At 39.0% G+C, this 21,014-nt stretch overlaps 3 protein-coding genes, 1 non-coding gene and 1 pseudogene across 6 annotated transcripts; 3 read left to right on the top strand and 2 right to left on the bottom strand.

Annotated features, from left to right (window-relative positions):
• Nucleotides 1-1,770: 1,770 nt before the first annotated feature.
• LOC147859361 (uncharacterized) lies at nucleotides 1,771-3,789 on the bottom strand. Its single transcript, XM_087325844.1, has 2 exons — nucleotides 3,250-3,789; nucleotides 1,771-3,010 (listed from the first exon to the last, which is right to left on the bottom strand). The coding sequence occupies exons 1-2, from the start codon at nucleotides 3,757-3,759 to the stop codon at nucleotides 2,102-2,104; spliced, it is 1,419 nt and encodes a 472-aa protein (XP_087181970.1). The 5' UTR covers nucleotides 3,760-3,789; the 3' UTR covers nucleotides 1,771-2,101.
• Nucleotides 3,790-7,037: 3,248 nt separating this feature from the next.
• Nucleotides 7,038-8,243, top strand: LOC147859360 (uncharacterized protein At5g19025-like). The gene has a single exon (XM_087325845.1). It carries the CDS (start codon nucleotides 7,111-7,113, stop codon nucleotides 7,741-7,743), a length of 633 nt encoding a protein of 210 aa, XP_087181971.1. The 5' UTR covers nucleotides 7,038-7,110; the 3' UTR covers nucleotides 7,744-8,243.
• A 528-nt stretch (nucleotides 8,244-8,771) lies between these two features.
• TRNAY-GUA (transfer RNA tyrosine (anticodon GUA)) lies at nucleotides 8,772-8,857 on the top strand. Its single transcript is given in 2 exon segments — nucleotides 8,772-8,808; nucleotides 8,822-8,857. It is a non-coding gene; the product is annotated as a tRNA-Tyr (tRNA).
• A 1,672-nt stretch (nucleotides 8,858-10,529) lies between these two features.
• Nucleotides 10,530-21,014, top strand: AUG7 (nuclear matrix protein). Of its 3 annotated transcripts, none has more exons than XM_087325363.1 (10): nucleotides 10,530-10,712; nucleotides 15,690-15,775; nucleotides 16,470-16,531; nucleotides 17,003-17,094; nucleotides 17,285-17,410; nucleotides 17,543-17,633; nucleotides 17,709-17,816; nucleotides 18,307-18,405; nucleotides 19,962-20,224; nucleotides 20,544-21,014. In XM_087325363.1, the coding sequence occupies exons 1-9, from the start codon at nucleotides 10,594-10,596 to the stop codon at nucleotides 20,193-20,195; spliced, it is 1,017 nt and encodes a 338-aa protein (XP_087181489.1). In that variant the 5' UTR covers nucleotides 10,530-10,593; the 3' UTR covers nucleotides 20,196-20,224; nucleotides 20,544-21,014. The 3 variants fall into 3 exon arrangements, with proteins under 3 accessions (XP_087181489.1, XP_087181488.1, XP_087181487.1); XM_087325362.1 differs by having other exon boundaries at nucleotides 20,515-21,014; XM_087325361.1 differs by having other exon boundaries at nucleotides 20,507-21,014.
• On the bottom strand, nucleotides 13,013-14,679 carry LOC147859358 (uncharacterized; annotated as a pseudogene).

The following is a 21,014-nucleotide window of genomic DNA, read 5'->3' as shown; positions in this document are numbered from 1 at the left end:
GATGTATAAATCAATACTAGTATCTCGCTCTATTTTTGGAGCATTGCACAAGTATTGTATTGTATATCAATAACATTCTCGAAGTATTTCACATCATTGCATTGTAGCTCTCATAAGATGCAAATAAGTTTGTATGTTTATCCCTAAATTGAACTCTCTATAACTTGTAAGTCATGGGTCACTTGGCCCAACAAGAAGAATATATCACCTTTAATCATATTGCGGCCCTCATGTAGATGATATATTTCAAATTGACTATCTACTATGTTGCTTCTTCACATCACAACCACACCAAATATGAGTATCCTACATTGGAACGTTGCAGTTTTTATCAAACGACATGCACATCAACTATATAGTTTCATGTCGGAAACGTCAACACAAAAATGTCTTCATAATCCAAACAAAGCCATTATTCTACTAGAAAATTTAACTAGTAGAAGTAAGCAATTTATGTCGTTATTGCCCATGAAGTTTATTTAGTCATCAATTAGCTAGGAGGACAACCTTCCTTGATGGACAAAAGTGTTCATCTCTAACACTAGATAAATACCATGTTTGAAACATTGGATCATCCCTTAGCATGGGTTCTTGTTCAAGAACTTCATAACAAGTCATTACGCCAAATTTGAGCCAAACATTTGGCCTTTTAAGCATTTAGAATATTCCAAAATAATGTTCGTTAAACCAAATAGGAAAGAAGCATAGTGATGGAATCTCTAGAGTTGGTTTTTAGATCAAATATCATAACTTACATATAACTCCCAATTGATTCTTCCTTGGCCCTCAATAATGTCATATTGTATGATTTTGGAAGCATCTATTTAAACTTTTGATATTTAGAAGCTTATTGATTGACATAACATTTCTTAGAAGGCACAATTTATGCCTACATTTAGCTTAATATACATTGTCGTCATTGTAACCACAAATTGTTATGCTTCATCATCCTGATTTTTTGAGATGCACTCACAAGAAAATGTCTTTATGTAATTATCTATTGGAAAGACATTATTTGCCTCATGGATTGAACATGAAGTCACTACCCCTCATCCATGAAATCAACCACGCTTCATTGGTCTCCATTTGCCTTTTGATTGCTGATCCTCGACTAACTCCATTCTCATTTTTCACATAAAAGTGGCATCATTCTCTCTTCTATAAACCAGTAAAAACGGGAAGGCAGGATAGCAGAATAATTATATTAGCCCAATCTATGATCTCTTATTGTGCATATGCATTCGACATGGCTATAATAGCTATCTTTCAGCTTCTAAAATACAGCTCTTTAGTCTTGATCTTTTATCTTGAATTCAAAGAATGCTTATTTATCATAACTCATGCATATTCTTAACAAATAAATGATTAGCTCCAGTAACAAACGACAACTTATTGTCCCCAAACAAGTATAGCCAACTTCTCACACACAACACTGCTAGATAGCTCTGTTTATGGTTTGCACACCTTGAACAATGGCATATGAGAAACGCATGTAGAGACAAAAGAATTCTGTTGTGCCAATATCTAGATGCATACAGCTACAATGATCACATTGATAGTAACAAAATGTGAATTTTAAACCACGCACGTAAATAGACAATGCCCAATGTTTTCTAATTGCTTGCCATTGATATCGTGCAGAAACAAAAACCATTATGAAATATAGACTGTATATTTATTAAGCAAGGCCAACACTTTCCTATTCAAACTGTTTCCTATTGAACTACATAAATGAAACCGCTTCCTAATGAACATAATCAAGCATTCCACTGAAGTATCAAGCACAATAACCAACCTAGCTTGTAATGAAAAAAACATGGAGCTGTCAAAATTCTCCTGTGGGGAGTGATGCTCCATCCAAGTAAGAATGCCCACTGGAACTATACAAAGCATGGGCTGCTATTTTGAAAGCTGAGAAGTTACAAAAAACCTACAAAGCAGTATCAACAGTGAAGTATGTGCTTTGAGAAAGATCCATTACAACAAAAGAGAAAGAGTGTGTATCTTGAAATATATAAGACGACAAAAGACATGGCATTGGAATCTCTTGTAGAGGAGGCAAATCAATTCTCATGATGTGTGGTACATTAAACAATCATCATTACAAACTCCTCAAAAGATCACCATCTGTTGTTTCAGTCTCTTTCTTTGATCTGTATCTTCTAGGAATTGCACTACTTGACACAATCTTCGTCTTCATAACGTCGTCGTCATCCAACTCCATGATTGTTTCACTTTCCTTCTCAAACTGATCTATACACATTCTACTTCTGTGGCTATGCATAATGGTAGCTTGGTGATGAACATCTCCGGTTTCAGTTTTCTCGATGGTCTCGCGAACCGATTTTCTTGGTATATAGTGGATCTTCTTAGGGGTTTCCTCTATAATATCATCAGATTCTTTACTCTGGTTTGTTTTTCTGGTCTCGAAGCACGCATCCAATGCCTGAAGATTAGTAGTATCATCATTATCTTCAACTGACCAATCAAGGGTGTAGCGAGTATACTTGGACGGGTTTTTTATATGATCAGGTACTTGTGATGCAGCAACTGATGAAGGTTTGGGCCTTATAAACAAATTATCCTTCTCTTTCATGTCCTCGAGAACAATGTCATCAGCAAATCTCACTCTCTTTACAGGTCCTTCTTCCCGAGCAGCTCTGGGCATGTTACTTTCTATTAATTTCGTTTCACTGCTTTCTCTCTTCATACATGTGATCAAATCCATCTTGGACTCTTCAGCTATAAACTCTACACGTGCCTCATCTTCTTCCTTCATTTCAAGTGCTGTGGCATTTCTCTCATCTTCTTCTATGCGAGCTCTTGCAGCTAAATGGTTTGCCCGAGGATCTCTTACCATCGAATTGATATCATGGAGAGACAAGTGTAGAGAATTTGCTGAAGGAATCGATTTTGTGTTGACATCAATGATTTCCCTCATGTATACCCTTTCGTTTTCACCCACTAATTCTCGCCCAATTGCAGCTTTATCAAATTCATCTTCTTCTTCCTACACATGATAAATGCAGCACACAAACAATGAGAGAAGAAAGGCACGATGATAATAATAATAAACGGAGTCTAAAGATGCGGCGGAGATTTCTCACATAAGAGATAGAAAAGCCAAAAAAAGAAGAAGAGAAAAACACAAGTGAGACAAAGAAAAAAAAAAACAGCAGAAAGAACTGGACAAGAGAAAGGAGCAAAGAAAAGACAGCATGAAATGAAAGTAAGGGAATTCTTTATTACCTCAAAATCGAGAGTGCAATCTAATCCAATCATGTCTCTCATCTGGCGGCCTTCTTCTTCCAGATCCTCCTCCAGCTCACCAGTATCCATGCGATCACGGCCATTTGTGCCTGCGAGAAGCCGAAATTCCCGGCATGAAGAAGAAGAAGAAGGCGCAGAAGGTTCGTGCAGAGTTTCATCGTCTTCATCTTCATATTCGCCTTCTTCATCCTCCTCTTCTTCTTCTTCTTCTTCTTCTTCTTCTCCGGATCTTGGAAGGACAGGAGAAGTTTGGACATCCACCTTGCGGGGTGTTCTTCGGAGCTCCTCGCGCACACGCCACGTGGGGATGGAGGGAGAGGTAGAGGCAGAGGCAGAGGCAGAGACAGAGAGAGCGGCGGCGGTGGTGGTGCCATCGCCACGACCGACGCAGCTAACGCCCAGAGAGCCAAAGGCTCTGTCCACACGCTTCGCGAACGATTCCTCCTCCTTCTTCTGCTTCTGCTGCTGGGCCTGCGCCTGCGCCGCCATGGCTCCTCCTGCTACGACACACAGATCCTGCATTTCCTGCCGTCAGAGAGAAGACGAGTACTCTGCTCTGCTTCCTACGAAATATATTACTATGTACTTATATATATGTATACATATACATATATGATATATATGTATAGAGTTAGTTAATAGTTAAGTTTAGTGGGAATACTTTGATGATGTTATGTGTTCTTATGTTATGGTCTACATAGAGACTAGGATATGTCCATCATGGCCTCTCCCTCACGAGCAAGGCACCGGAGTGGTCCTTGGGGATACGCAGGTTCGTATCTTGCTCTATGCGAATGACATAGTTTTGCTCTCTGAATCCGAACACGACCTACAGAGGCACCTTAATGCCTTAGATGACTTTTGTGTACAACGAGGATTGGTAGTGAATCTAGGGAAATCGAAAGTCCTTATCTTCCACACATCGGCCCAAGTTAGAGCTAAGTGTCACCTAACTATCTCCCATAGCCCAGTCGAGGTGGTTGGATCATACGTTTATCTCGGAGTCACTTTTAGTGCCGCTAAGGTAAATTTTCGATGACACAGGCAGCGAAGGATAGACTCACGAGAGGACATGCATCCCTCTCACTCCTAGAGAGACAATGCCACCAAGCACACTTTCAAGAGCCACGGACTAAAGGGTGGCTCTTTGACTCATTAGTGACCCCCTCCCTCATGTATGCATCAGCGGTTTGGGCTCCAGGATTACCATCTTTCATGTGGACGCAATTAGAGAGACCATTGGTGATGATGCTATCACGCCAACTCCGAAGCAAATCGACTATACCACATGACATTATTAGGGCCGAGTTCACGTTACCCCCAATGTTAGTAGAGACACTTTTTCAACTTGTAGTCTTCATTGATAGGATACATAGCCAACCACATGATAGAATATCTCATCAATCCTTTAAGGCCTCTCGATCATTGTATGAGTCCGGCTATACTAGCTCATGGTATGGCATGATGGTGAGTTGGCTTCTTGCGAATGGTCTAGACATTAATAACCTACCTCCCCTTAGGTACAACCACACGAGTGATAACACCTTAATCTCTCATGAGGACCGCAATAAAGTAATACGCCGAGAAATATGGCAAATTTACACTCGGTGTAAATGGATCACCCCACTAGAGCCACTCCCATCTAAAATGTTGTACTATAAGAAACACTTCATGCACTTCTCTGAGTTAGGTTTTATCACGCGGCCAAAATATCTAGATGTATTCTTACCACATGCACTAAGGGTTGCCATTGGACAACTTAGAATATCATCTCACCAACTTGAGATTGAGAATGGCCGTACTAGTGGAGTCCCTAGGGAGGAAAGGATATGTAGGTTATGTCACATAGAGATAGAGGATGAGTACCACTTTACATGCAAGTGTCCAACCTATGCCGAGATAAGGGCAAAATACCAAGACATACTTGGTCCGTCTCCCACCCTCCCCAAACTATTAGATACTCTAGATATAAAGAAATTAGGCAAATACATTCTAGAGCTAAAACAACACAGAGAGAATAAGTTACAAAATGTTGACAATAATGTTGCTAATGATTACGAACTTGTAACAAATGAAGTTTTTCAGGAACCTGAGGAGACAACGAATGCCGACACACTTGCACCACTCGGCCTTTCCATTGATGAGGCAGAAAACCAGAGAAGAACCAGACGTCCTCGGGTGCCGGGTTTCAAAGCAACTTGACGTGATGTGGAAGCAATATTGAAAATAAGGGAACGTGAGCTACACCGCCTAGAAGCCATGGCTAGGGCACTCTCTACATTGGAACCCACATCAAGACCCTTTGACCCCCCACTTCTTTTCGAGAGGCTTGGGTGGAAATAAAATTAGGCTTAGTGTATAGTCACTTTCGAGTATACTACATATTGTACAGTACTAGAACTCTTTTAGTTTAAGTTCTATTTTTTACTTAATTTTATTTTAGTTATGATGACTGGATAAATACTCTTTTGTTGTAAACCAATTGTCTCATGGGCCAAATTTGGCCTTAGAAGACGTTAATATATCTTTCTTTCTTTCTTTCTTCTTTCTCCAAATGGACACCCTTCACGAACACGGACACACGACACACTCTCTCTTTCTCTAACTCAAAGACTCTCTCTCTCTTTGTCTTGTGTCACACACTCTCTTTCTCTAACTCAAAGACTCTCTCTCTCTCTTTGTCTTTTTATCGTACCCTAGTGGTGAGTTATTACTCTACAATTGAGAAGAGAGCTTGTTGTGTCTTGGGTTTGAAACCTAATTTTCTCACATCTCTATTATATACTTCACAAGTATCTCTTAATTCACTAGATGCCACTATGGAATGTAAAAGGGTTAAACCCATGACCTCCTAGTCTCCATTCGGCAACCTTACCAACTGAGCTACATCCATCTCACTCACTCTTTCTCACTCACTCTCTCTCTCTCTCTCTCTCTCTCACACACACACACACACACACAAGCTTGTGTTTCACGCTTTGGACGGAACCGTGCATAGTCCGACACTCGAACCTTACACATGCTCCGGTTGGGCAAGTGCCTTCTGCCTCGTGTTAAGTATTGGGTGAGAAAATGAACGGGTGTTGGAAATTATATATCCAAAGCATGCATGAAAATGAGGAAAATGTATAACAAAATGAAGAGATGGGGAGAGAATGAAGGGGTTGTCGATCCACTTGCCCCCTTCTTTAGGATTAAAAGTAATCCTCCCCCCTTCTTTATATTCTCGATTAACCCTCACATTCTAATCCTTGGGATTAAAAGCAATCATCCCCTGTTTCTTTATATTCTCGATTAACCATCACACTCTAATCCTCGTGAGTAGAAAACTACTATACAAACTCCAATGGGATAACCATGACAAGTGGGGAAGGGGCTTTTTGTCCATAGAGTGTATATAGTGTGGTGTGCATGTGTTCCTTTGTGCCACCCTTTTAGCTCAGCCCTTTTTAGGATGCGTGTGCCCAAAATGACCCACCCTTTTAGCACACCCTTTTTAGCCAAGCCAACCCAAATGGGTTCCGTTGTATCAACTATAAATTGATTAAGAAGTAAGAAGCTAAGTAGAGTGGTTTTGATCTCTTATGTGCATTTCACATTAGAAAGAAAGAAAGCAAAATAAAAACGCTCTCCTTTTTTTTTGAACAATAACGAAGCCAGTGTGAACGCAAAATGGATGGATAAGAGTCCAAACGAAGATCGGGGAAGGTAACCGGCAACAACCGGTGACAGCCCTTCTCCTTCTCCTCCATTTCTCCGCCCCTCTTCTTTCCTTCACATGCTTCCTTCCTGCACATCTCTGTTGAATCCTGCGTAAATCGGCAGATTTCGGGTGGAGTCATGGCGATTCCTGATCTCGCAGCGTCAGATCCACATAGCAGCAGCATCATCAACTGCAGATCTGACCTCAAGCGATCCAATCCCCGCCTTCCTCCATACCTATCCCTTACAAGCCTCTGCTGTGAGAATTCGGCTGCAGCTTTCGTCGATGTGCTCATCCTCCTCCTAGTCCTCTCCGCCTCCGCCCTTCTCTTCACACCATACTTCAAGTACCTGTTCACAGAAGCCGCCGAGATCCTGCCCCTCGCCCTCGTCTTCATCGGAGAGGTCGTGTACCAAGCCCCCATTGCCTACATCACCGCCACTGTCCTCACTTTTGTTTCTGTGATCGGAGGGATGGAATTCTACGAGTATAAGTGCCGGAAATGCAGCAATCCGGAATGCCGTGGGCTAAGGAAATGTGCGGAGTTCGATATCCAGCTCGAGTATGATGCTGCCTCTTCTTTTCGTGGGACGGAGAGCGCAGAGCATCCTGTATGGAAACAGGATCATAAGGATTTAGAGGCAAAGCTGAAGAAAATGGCTCCTCCCAATGGTAGAGCCATCCTTGTGTTTCGATACCCTTGTGGATGTCCGGCCGCACATATGGCCGTATCAGGAGCCAAGAAACCTCGAAAGCTTCTAAAGAGATGACAGTTACAAAAGCAATCATGTGATGTGATGGGAATCTTAGGACATTGGAAAGAACATGATATGATGATGCACATGGAGGAACTGTGCTGTGTGTATTGTTATCATATTAGACACCAGGCAGTCTGAATCCATGGAGTGCAAGTGAAGCAATTTATCTATTCAATCTATATAGGCACAATAGATTCATGGTAGTGACAAGTTGATTTGCCAGAAATTTATCATGTTATGGCATTCAATCTCCTTAAACAGTAAAGTTGATTTGCCAGAAATTTATCGTGTGATGGCATTCAATCTCCTTAAACAGTAAAGTTTAATTCATCGTAGTCGATATCATCAGTCGAATCCATGCTTGTTCTTGGGGCATTTGTAATTATTTTCTCCGGTATATGGAGACCAAAGTTAATAAGGGTAGAGCCAGAATCCCTCCGTGTATGGATTGAAGTGAAACATTACAGAATTCCAATCAAAAGTACTTTTAATATTACATCTATTTTGAAAGCTATGGGTGTCCCCACTGAGAGTGTGTGTACATGTGACATGGAACAACTATATCAGGAAATTTTAACGCAAATGTACCTCAAAGATTAACAGAGAGTGTTAAATTCCATTGGATGCTAATGTGTTGTGTGTGTGTGTGTGACTGCCATGGATTCTTCAACAAGGGCTCAAGCAAATTGTTAATAGACGTAGACAACATTAGCTGGTAGAGATTGTTATAATGCCCACCACTTATTTCCTCAACTCGAAATGGAATTCAGCACTAGCAAGTCGAATGAGAATGAGCATCTCGTAATAGTTCTAGACGACCTGTTTTAAACCTTGGATTTCTTTTACGAAGAACATTTTAAGGGTTGTAGTGCCATCTATTTGGTGCTGCAAATAATTTTTTTGTAAGTGAAACATCTGCCAAACGTTTCTGATTTGAATGTTAACGTGAGGTCCATACCTGCCTTTCTTTTAGTTTTTGTATTTGATTTGAATATAAAATACAGTTATTATACATGTATTTGAGAAGCTTTTCCGTATAGCCGACCTTAGCTCAGTTGGTAGAGCGGAGGACTGTAGTGTGAAGACTGTTATCCTTAGGTCGCTGGTTCGAATCCGGCAGGTCGGATTTTGCTTTACCCAATCCTTCCTTTTGCTTTTATTTTATATATTTTGATTTTAGTTATGACATCTAAACTTAGAGTGCAAATACCTCACCAACACTTCGTATCAAACTTTCAGTGACGAATGTATTCCAATTGTTCCTTGCCAATGGTTTTCATTTTTCATTTTTTCCTTTCCCATGATGCACTCTTTGTAGCGCCCATTTTATATTACAAGTGAATGTAGTGCAAAGACCTCACCAACACTTCGTATCAAACTTCCAGCGACGAATGTATTCCAACTGTTCCTTGCCAATGGTTTTCCTTTTTCTTTTTATTTGCTTTCCCATTATGCACTCTTTGTACGGCCCATTTTATATTACAATTTACAAGTGAATGTGGTGCAAAGACCTCACCAAGACTTTGTATCAAACTTTCAGTGACGAATGTATTCCAATGGTTTTCCTTTTTCTTTTTTTGCTTTCCCATGATGCACTCTTTGTAGGGCCCATTTTATATTACAAGTGAATGTGATAGAAGATATTATAATGAGGTAAATGCAAAATAATGTAAGGAAGGGGTATGGCCCTATGGGTGTTAAAATCCAACTCAAGAAATGAGAAATAGCTCAAAAGTTCAAGATAGAGTTAGAGGTGGGCATGGCCATTTGTAATCATAGAAAAATGCATTGTGATAGTGTTCTAAGGGTGTAAAAATCCAACTGAAGAAGTGAGAAATAACTAGTATAAAGTTGAGGATAGAGGTGGGCACAACCCATTTGTAATCAAAGAAAAGATGCATTGGCATATGGTTCTATCTTTGGAATTGTAGAGCAATCTTTGTACCTTGTCAAAGTGAACGTACACTAATGAAGTCATATTTTGGCATGACAAGGAGGCATTACACACTACTAAAACATGCTTAACATTCTTCTTTATTTATCTGGCCACCTTTGATCGACACATTTTTGGGCATATGATCAAGTCATTTGCATGATATTGAAATATGTACCCTTCTTCACTTCCTCAAAAACAAGCATAAAAGGTACGGGAAAACCTCCATAAACACTCATTCTATAAATTCCTAAAATGCCTCTTCAGTATATATAGGCAAAGTACTTAAGAAATAGGGAAAATTCTCTAAAATATCAATCACTTCAACAAATTTTCCTTGGAGTAATATTTGCAAAGAACCATAAAGCATGGGGGGGACTCTTTGGGATGCAATTTTCCTTTTTATGCCGCCCTCCTTCAAAAGTTCCCATAATTTCAGATGATGTCTTTTGGGTTTAGGCGTTCACGCTTTAGGGTTTAGGGTTTAGGATTTGGCGCCGAAGGCAAGGAGAATTAGACGTATACATCAAGGCAATAAACCACCGTACAAAGAAGTTGTGAAAATTAGTTGAAAGACACATTTTCTTCAATAAGTTCACGAAAGGGCACATCTCTTTCTCAAGCGAGGCACCGGGTTGTTGGAATTTGAGGGGCAGGACAACCATATACATACAATATGTAGAGACCTGTCTATAGATGGAAGGGAAGCACTAGGAGTGTCATTGATAGGTCCAAGCCTGAAGGTAACGAATGGGAGGGCATTCTATGAGAATAAATAAAAACTCAGGGCTATTTCTGTAAATAGTTTTTCCCTTCAAAAACACACAGGAAGGGAGGGGAATCAGAGGGAGCGAGGGCGGGGCGCAGAGGAGAGGGAAGGAAAGGAGTCAGAAGCAGAGGAGTGCGCCACATTACAACTATATATAGATATGGAGGAGATCCAGCAGAAGCTGCAGCTGTTGGGTTACCCCAGGGCCAGCGCGCCTGCCCAATCCCTACTCTATGCGGGACTTGAACGCTATGCCCTCCTCGAATGGCTCTTCTTTAGGTACTCATTGTTTTCTCCATTTCTTCCTCCAATTAGAGTGAGAAAGAGTGAGGGAGGTTGACGTGTTGTAAGATGAAAATGAGACCGAACGAGAGATTACACCGGGAAATGCTGTCTCATCTTTGAGAGCAACAAACAAAATAGATTGATAATATGGCTTTCTAGTGAGCCATTTTCCTACCTATAGAAAGAAAAAAGGAATGATACATTAATGTCTCTTAAGAGACCAAAATGTCCTATGAAAGAGTAGAAGAGATTACATCTTAAAATTTTGTCCCAGCTAATGAACGCAAAAATCAAGATAAACATAACTAAATTAATAGAATTGCTCAATGTACATGCATCTCATTAGCTAAACACTTGAACATTCTAAGTTTAGATGAACTGAAATGTCTTGCCTTCGAAAGATCTCTAACACAGGTCAATCCAAGAATGGATAGGTATGCGAAACAAGGGAGCTAAAGAAAGGCATGATAGTGTTTTGCTTATGAGTTGTTGTAGCTGTATTTTTTTCTGTCAAAAATTTCTCTACTTGTCTTGAGTTCTATCAAGAACAGTTACCTCTAGGCTTCGTATTGCATTACCATGTGTAGTGGGCCAAAACCTTGTTTGAAGATGGAACGGTATCTCCCTCTTCTTCCATAAAAAATGGCACTGGTATAGTGAGTTTGTGTGAGAGAGAGAATGAAAGATATATTAATGTCTTTTAAGAGGCCAAAAGGAGATTACATCTTAAGACAATGTGGTAGTGTTGAATTTGCTTTAGGTAGACTGTAGATTTTGTATTTGAAAAGATCTCCAACATGGGCTGGTCCAGTATGGAGATATCTCTATAGCCAGGCAAGCATCATTGATGCCTGGTGATAATGGCCTTTATCTATTGATTACAAGGGCAATGGGGCCGTGGCCTATGTGCACAACATGCTGCTATTTCCCAATCTATTGTAATCCCATTCAGTGTTGTAGTCGAAACCTCACTTGTGTAGCCCTTGATTGACTTGTAGCGTGAGGAATGATGGAAGGAGTAATGGAGCAAAAGAAAGCTGTACTGGTTCTTTGTTCATGAGTTATTGTAATTGTATTTTTATACTTCAACAACTTCTCTCTATGTATCTTGATGCCTAGCAAGAACAATCCCAAGCTCTGTTGATCTTCATATGCCTTACCTTTTCTAGGGGCCAAAGCCTTGTTTGAAGCCATAGTGGTATCTTTCTCCTATGCCATATGAAACTGCAAAATGCGGAATGTAGCATTCCGCTGATCCCACCACTGATGGCACAATCGGCAGATCTGTTAGATTTGTGTGCATATCTGCCTATATAAATCTCTAATTGACATGAAGATGCCTATATAAATCTCTATCACATTTGAGAGCACATGCGACAAATATGTATCCATATAAGAAGGTCCGAGGATAGAGCCATTACGAATACGTGAGGAAAGAGGGTGAGCCATCTTTCTACCAAGGGATGTTGTGGGCTGATCCATGTTCTTTTCTTATCGATTTCAATGAGATTTGTTCTTATCACTAAATTCATTTTGACTTTGGTCATGCTCAAGTGTGGATAATCCAAGCTATAATTCAATGCAGATAATGCTTTTATACTTCGGCCATGTGATTGGAACCATTCTTGCATTTCAACATACCAACAATGATTATGTCCATGTTCAACAAGCTGTTTTAATGACATATATGTATCAATCTTTAGTATCTTTGCTAGAAAGAAAAATATATAATTTCTTTTAAGAGGCCAAAGTGGCACATGACTAAAGAATCTCATCATCTATACATGTAAGAATCTCAATTCAAATATATTGTAATTTTTGAGTATCCCGTGATTGAATTCTAGCATGAGTAGGAGTGATGGGGCAAAAGAAAGTTGCGATTCCTCTTTGGCAACGAGCTTGTGTGGCTGTATTGTTGTCCTTCAATGACATCTCCTCGTGTCTTCTTAGTTCTAGCAAGAATAGCCCCAAGCATTGTTGATCCTCATATTCACCATTACCATGTGTAGTGGGTCAAACGCATGCTTAAAGAGACCATGACATCATAAAAACCAGTACAATGACAAACATATATGCTTCACATTCCTCGCCCTGATGACATAATTTTCAAATTCTTTCTTCCAGAGGTATTTGTGCAATAAAAACTCTATGTGAAACTAATTCACGCATATATGTGCTCACCCTTCTTGGTGGACATTTGAGCGTGACACATTATCATGTCCATCTAACAAGAACAAAGTCATCATATTCATTGTGAATTACCTTATATGTTGAGCATTTGATGAGAGAAAGAAAGAAAGAAATATTAGCGTCTTTTAAGAGGCCAAAATGGCCTATAAGACCAAACAAGAGATTACATCTTCGGTGTTGTCTCGTCTTTGAGAACAAATCAAAATAGAATAAGTAGTACTCAGTAAATATAAAAGTAAATAAGATAAAAACAAACAAGGCAATCTGGTTTTCGGCACATGTGAGATTCTCAAGTTAGATATATTGTAACTTTTGTCTTCGAAAGATCTCTAGCATAGGTCGATCTAGAATGGAGAGGTCTCCGAAGCGATGGAAGCACCTGTGATGGCGGCAGATAATGGCCTTTATTCGTCGATGACAAGGGTGTTGCGGTCGTGGTCCATGGGGCTGGGGCCTATGTGCACGACAAATTGCTATTGCCCGATCAATTGTAACCCCTATGTTATGTCTTGGTCGGGAGCCCATTTGTGTATCCCGTGATTGACTTGTAGCATTAGTAGGAATGATGGGGCTAAAGAAAGTTGTGATTATTCTTTGTGGATGAGCTTGTGTGGCTGTATTCTTCAACAGCTTTTCCCGATGTCTCTTGAACTCTAGCAAGAAAAGTCCTCGGCACCGTTGGTCCTCATATTCCATTACCTTGCGTAGCCAGCCAAAGCCTTGTTTAAATAGGCAATGGTATCTCCCTCTGATTTCATAAAAGACACTACAGTGACAAACATAATGTTCTTCGGATTCCACTCCTTGATGACATGGCAAATTCTTTCTTCTAGAGTTATTCGTGTATATCTACCTACCTCAATCTCTAGTTGATGTGATGAAGTTCGCAACTGCCCTATCACACTGCGTAGTGCATAGGATAGATGTATGTCTATATAAGGTGGCCGGATGATGAATCCATCCTCTGCTGTGTAAGAACTGTGTCTTGTAGTGGGCCATCTTCGTACCAAGTGAAATTTTGGGGCTGATCTATGTTATCTTGTTTTCCAAGTTAATAATATCAGTTCGGATCACTTTATTCTTTTCCACTTTGGTCATATTTAGATGGGGAGAGTCCAAGCTATATTGGAACGGGTGTAGTGCATCTATACTCATGCCATGTGACTCGAACCATTGCTGCATTTCAACATACCAACAATGAATGTCTCCATTTTCAGCCAATTGTCTTGATGACATAAGTGCCAACCTTGGGTACCTTCGATTGGGGAGCTCCCAAAGACGTTGGATACATGTCACTGATCGGAGCAATGCCTCGGTGATTATAGGTGCTGCGCCCATCTCTGCCCAGATTATATCATGGGGCACTGATGCTTTGCTCCTTATCATGCAAGCAATCATTGACACTAGTGGTCTCTCTAAATCTTTCCAATGATTTGCATTGTTAAGACTCGGTCCCCATGTTTCTACTCCATAGAGAAGAGTTGTTGTGACAAGTGTATCAAATAACCACAACTTAGTTCGTGGCTCTTGGAACTGCAAATGTGCACATTGTCTCTCGAGTGCACATTGCTATACCTGCTAGGCATGCTCCCAAACCCCCGAATCTCTCTATGTAGTGTGATACCTCATCTATATAGAGACCGAAGAGAGTGGGTGATAGTGGGCACTCTTGCTTCACTCCAATTGTGCTGGCCACTGCCTTTGGCAAACCCTTGGGAGACCGCACTTTTCCTGACACAGATTCATAGAGTGCATAGATTCCCCATTGCATATCTGTAGGAAAACCAAGGGTTTCTAGCCGTTGCATAAGCCGAGCACGTGGCACAATGTCAAGGCTTCCCGGAAATCTACAAAGCAGCAATAAATCCTCTTATTATGGGCTCTGCCCTCCTCGATAAGGGCTTGGAGGGTCAATATGTGATCCAAAGTTGTGAAACTCTTCCAAATGCCTACCATTCTGCTCTGCCCATATACTCAATTCTGATCCTAGAATCGAGCCATATATATATACACATAGATTGACCCATGCGTGATATTCGTGGTATTCGACATCCGTAATATTCGTAATATTCAAGAATACAAAATGACCCCAAGAATATTTGGTGGGAGAGTAAAAAGTGGGGAATTAATGAACCTTTTATTTATTATTTATTATTTTATTAAAAATAAAACAAATACTTTTAAGTTTTACATCTATTATAAAAATATTATTAGTTTGAGGTCCCCTTTTTAATGTCAGATAAAAATATGAAATTTTGTGGGAACCTTTTATTTATTTACATATTTTTATTTATCTTTTTTTTTATTAAAAAAGGAAACAAATACATTTAAGTTTTATATCTATTATAAAAATATTATTAGTGTGAGGTACCCTTTTTAATGATAGATAAAAACATCAAATTTTGTGGGCAAGTAAAAATGGGGAATTAATGAACCTTTTATTTATTATTTATTAAAAATAAAACAAATACTTTTAAGTTTTACATCGATTATATAAAAATATTATTAGTGTAAGTCTCCTTTTTAATGTGAAGTTAAACCCCTTTTTATTGTCCAAGTCTTCTTTGTTATATGAAGAAACTAAAAAGTATGAACTCCTTTTTTATCTTTTATCTTTTTTTAACGAATATTTTTCATGCATTCTTATGCGTATTCGTATGCATTCATTTGGTAACCCCCACGAATGCGAATATGTCAATCTATGTATATATATATATATATATATATATAGAGAGAGAGAGAGAGAGAGAGAGAGAGAGATCCATTGTTTCCTCTGTCTAGACTCCTTGGAGATAAGTCACCATTCACACAACAGGGGTCAAATGGTGACAACACTGACCGGGATGAAGAAGCTTCACGCATTCAATGTATACCTCTCTTGTATTAAATCTTGCAATTTGTTAAGAGTTCTTTTTTCATTCCCCTTCTTGCTTTCTTTCTTTTTTGAATAGAAGGTTTTTTATTACAAAATCTTGGAAGAATACGTTGCAACAGTTTTACCATTTCAATTGAGGCATACAATTCTCATGTTTGGCATATGTCTGAAAGATAAGCTTTAACCAATATAGAAATCCAACGTTTGATGTCATGAAGCCTTTCTATCTGTAAATGAGTACGTGGTATAAAGAGAGGAATTTGTACACATGGATATGGTTTTGGAATTTATCTTCACCATCGACAAGTAATAGATAACTAGGTGGAATGATAATGCTAGAGTTTGTAAATGTGAGATACATAAGACAGTAAATTATATTCAGCTTCCAGAAGATGCTGATCTTAAGCTATTGAAAGCATGCTAAAAATTGTGAATCTCTTTTATGCAATGTACCATGAACGTTCTTTACAGCATTTTTGAGGATTGTGCATTATGACAGAGTCCAAGAGGGACTGTGGACTGTCTGTTGTTACAACCTGTGAATTTGTTGAACGCTGAAGGCAACCAGATTTTGTGTGTCATGGAAGGAGAGATTTGTTATTTCCTCCATATTTATTCAGTGAATCATGAATAAGATCAGATTTCTTTTTCTGAATCATAAATTCAATGCCGTTTTCGCTGTACAGATTTAGCTGAAATAGCCAAGTTTCTAGGCTTGACCCCCTCAATTGATACGGAAGCGATCCAGGTAAAATTTTCAAGCTCACATTCATACAATTTAGAAAATATTTCGCCCTACAATATTATGAATAATCTTTGTACTTGAATTTTGTCTCATCGTGTACCTAAATCAAGTATTGATGTATTGATATTAGATAGTCAATATTGAAACATGTCCCATCATAATTGTTTTAGTTTTAAAATCTGTCTGTACTAGCAATATGCATGGACATCATTCTTTTGCTTCATGCCATGTTCTAGGAGCTATTGTAAGGCTAGAAATACCTAGTTAGAATTTCCAAAGCATCCTTGCCAAGAGAAGTTTTACTATGTAGGTGCATGGACATAATCATAATCATTCACATTTACTCACGCACTTCATTTTTTGCTAATTTTTCTTCATTGTTGTCAACCCGGAAATGTTACACACATGGTTACATATGTTCATTCTCCCTGAAACATTACAGACATATCTTTTATACATTCATTGAACTTTCAGGGAAGAGGCACTTATGAAAACCGTGCTGAAATGCTTCGTCTTATTGTAGACCTAGTAGAGGCAAGCTGTTTTGCAGATAATCCGGAATGGAGGTGAAACTGCTTTTTAATATTTCAAGTTTCAGTTCCCCATGACTTCTTATTAAATATACACGATTTGGAAATGAGGTGGTAATCATACATGGCATGAGCAGATGAACACTCATGTTCATTGGTCTCTGCATCTAACCGAGCATCCTTTATGTTTTTTCTTTTGACTGAAGACCTCATTCTGTGTATACAGCGTAGATGACCAGGTTGCAAAAGATATTTTGCTTGTAGATGCGTTAGCAGAGAGACAAGCACAGATATTTTCTGATGAGTGTAGATTGTTTCCTGCTGATGTCCAGATTCAGTCCAGTTTTCCAGTGTAAGTGTTTTTCACACCTTCCTACATCTCATGTAGCTTTATTCTGTGTAAGTGCTAATCTTTGAGTTTTCTCATTACAAGCAAATTATCTTTAATATTGATGAGCTATGCTTTCTGCTGGTTTGTATGCAGACCAGCTTTATCTGACTTAGAAAATAAACTCTCGGATAACATGAAGCAACTTGCAAGCCTACAGCAATTTGTAGATGAACTCGCTGCAAAGGTATTGCAACCTCAAAACATAAGCTAGTACATTACTTGATGACATAGCAGGATAACTTGCCTTACAATGTTTTAGCAAAGTTACAATCCAGTTGAAGATCATACAGCAGCAGAGTCTCAGTTACAAATGCAGTTAGAAACATTTCTACAAACAGTGAAGTCATTTAACACTATATACACAAAGGTATGGGGTTTTTTACCTTATAATGATTGCTTATTTGCTAAAATCTCTTCCCTAGTCCTCCCAACAACCAGGTCCATTGAAAAGCTATAAAATTATACAGCATATGTACAAGCTTCTAAAGGCAGAGACCGTTTAAGAAAAAATGAAGAATGTTCTCTTCTTCTAAGTTACAGTTGAACAGTCTTGATACCTTCCGTTCTCCAGTTAGCATTTTGCATTTTGTCCTTTAGTTGTTATAAGGATGTATTAGACCCTTATGGTCTTTGATGGCAATCCTGTAAGTATTTAATCAACCAATGTTTATACTCAGTGACATCCCAAGGAATAATGTTTTGGGACAGGAAGCTCCAATCATCTTGCTCAAAATTATTTATAGTTATCTAAAACATGTTCTAAAACAATGAAAACCAAACGCCCAATTATCTAACTTCAACCATAAAATAAATATAAGTGGTATTCCTAATTTCATCTTTGGTGTAACTGGTATCAGGAAATCTGTCCTTGGACTCACATGATGGAGATACCCCAGTTGCATGGTTTAGGCCCTGCAGCAAACCGTTTACTAGAATCATACAAGCTTCTGCTCAAGGTGAGCACAGCAATCCTATATTTGTTTTTCCATAATGAATAACTGTATTAGTCACAAAACAATTACATGTCTAGCAAAGAAGCTTAAGACACAGCTGGATGTCAAGGAGAAATCATCCTTAGTAATAAGACATGCATAGGCTATATTGCTGAAAGGAGACCTCTCAAACAGCCGATCTGTCTGCACTTCAGAATGGGAATCAAAGATGAAGACATCCTAATCAGTTCAATGATGCCTGCAGATGAAGGCATTCTGAATAGTCCAATGATGCCAGCACATGCAAAAATTGTACAAAAGTCCCAGAAAACTATGTCTAATAACGAAACCTAAGAGACTGTGGATACCAAGGAGAAAATCATCCTTGATAATAAGACATGTGTAGGATATGGTGCTGAATTGCTAGCAAAGTTGATCTCTCAAACAGCGGATATGACTATGCAATCTAGAATGTAAGTCAAAGATGAGGGAAGTCTGGGCATTCCATTTATGCCAACAGGTTGAACCCTTGACTTTGATATTGAGAGATGAAACACCTTCCCTGATGAGCTAGCTTGAACACTTGACTTCGATATTTTGAGAGATGAAACACCGTCCAGTACGTCTCTTGGTAGGAAGATGGCTCACAATTAGCCTTTCTTTTTGCACTAATCGTAAGATGGATTTATACTCAAGCCGTCTCATATGGATATAGATTTCTGATGTGCTCTGTAGTATGACAGGCAGGTCAGAACTTTTGATATCAGTTAGAAATTGAGGCATGTAGATATGCACGCAAAGCTTTGGAGGAAAGGATCTGTCAATTGTGCTATCATTTGGTGGAATCAATGGAGCACTAGGTTTACTATTTTTCATGAAATAGAGGGTAGCGCCAGTGCCTCTTTGGTGCACTCTGCAAGGTAATGGAATAAGAAAACCAATGATGCTTGGGACCGCTCTTGTTAAAAATCAAGAGACCCCAAGAGAAGTTTGAGGTCAACAATGTAGCCACAAAACCTTACGAGCAAAGAACCATCACAACCTTCTTTATCACCATCACCCCCCCCCCCCCCCCCCCCCCCCATGTTCCAAATTAATCAAAGGCTACACATGTAGGTGTTACAATAGTTTGGGACTAGGAATTTCACGTGCCTGTCATAGCCCATAAATCTCTGGACCAAAGCCTCTCACCTCTCATTTGGTCGCATAGATCATTTTCTTAAGTTGTTCCTCACAGATTTTAGACAAATTTCTCTTGAATCTTAGAGGCCTAATCATATTTCTGCAAGATAGATAGATGCTTTTAGACAAAGGAAATCATCGACCTTTGAAGAAATCAAATGAATCACTTCTCTGCAGGGACTATCAATTCTCTTTACATCAAACACTACTAGGTTCCACTCACTCCAGGGAATAGTTGAGCAACATCACTATATTTTGCAACTGCAGATGCTGGGCAACCTTCTTGTAGCATCATAATCAATTTGAGTTTATGAATCTGGAGTCTGCATATAATCATCCATATTATTTGAAGGAAAAACTAATTAGCAAAGCTTTACTAAAATAGATTATTTATGCAGTTACTTCGTAGTCTCAGAAACTTGAGAGACTCATATGCTGCTGTTGCTGCTGGGTCTGATTTCTCTAATGAGGATAACTCTACAACGCCCATGGATGCAAATTCTGTCTCCAAACTCATAGCAGAGTGTGAGGATGCGCTCGTTTTGCTAAATCATGATCTTAGTGTCATATCCGCTTCCAGATCACGTGATTTGGGTGGACCTACAAATGATGATCCTTTGAGAAATTTTTAAAGCAGCATTAAGTGGACTTCCCTGAAAAGGTATGTGTCATTGTTTTCGGGAAAAACTATGAAATAACCAAGTTTTCTTTGTTTCCCCAAATGCTCCTAAGCTTTTGTTGTTTTCCCATACACCCTTGGTCAATCCGCAAAAGGGGAAAAAGAGAAAAAACTGCTCAAAAAGTGGTTGACAAAAGATGTTTGAGAAAATAAAGAAAACTCAGGTACATTCAAGGAAATAGATAAAACGTGGGTATTTTGAAGTTTTCCCATTTCTTAAAATCTTAAAATTTTTTCATTTTCACAATTCTGATGCAATGACAGTATCGTAGGATCTTTGTTGATGTACAAAAACCTTAAGGTATGTATCATCGGAAGTATATGATCCTGGGGATTCTCCAGTGCTCATTACTTTTGGATTTTATGTGCTAATTAAGAACACTGTAAAGTAGTAGAACCCCATGCTAGTGTGTGAAAACTTTAAAAACAGTCATATAACTTGACTATGGTTGACCTCATCCTCACATGCTTGCTGGATTTTGATTCGGTAAAATGACAATCTGAAAATTTTCAAACAAGTTTCTTTGCTATAGTTGCAAGAAGTTGTTACAATGGTCATTGGAGGCTTTCTTCGTGCACACAGTAGTTGCAGAAAGATATTTAAGCTTTAATCTTCTTCATGTTTAAAACAAGACTAGGATAGTCTATAGGTGGAAGGTCTCCTCGTATCCTAGCAATACATGGCCTTGGTTTCCAAAAAAGCTCCTAGGCAGATTATAATTGTTATGAATACAAGTTGCAAATTTATGTATTAATTCAGAATTGTTTCTCA

The sequence above is a fragment of the Azolla caroliniana genome, unplaced genomic scaffold (genome assembly GCF_043228905.1).
Source record: "Azolla caroliniana isolate FFs.n. ecotype wild unplaced genomic scaffold, voAzoCaro1.0.p SCAF_10, whole genome shotgun sequence".
In the NCBI taxonomy this organism is placed as follows: Eukaryota; Viridiplantae; Streptophyta; class Polypodiopsida; order Salviniales; family Salviniaceae; genus Azolla; species Azolla caroliniana.
This window is presented reverse-complemented; position numbering and strand designations above follow the sequence as displayed.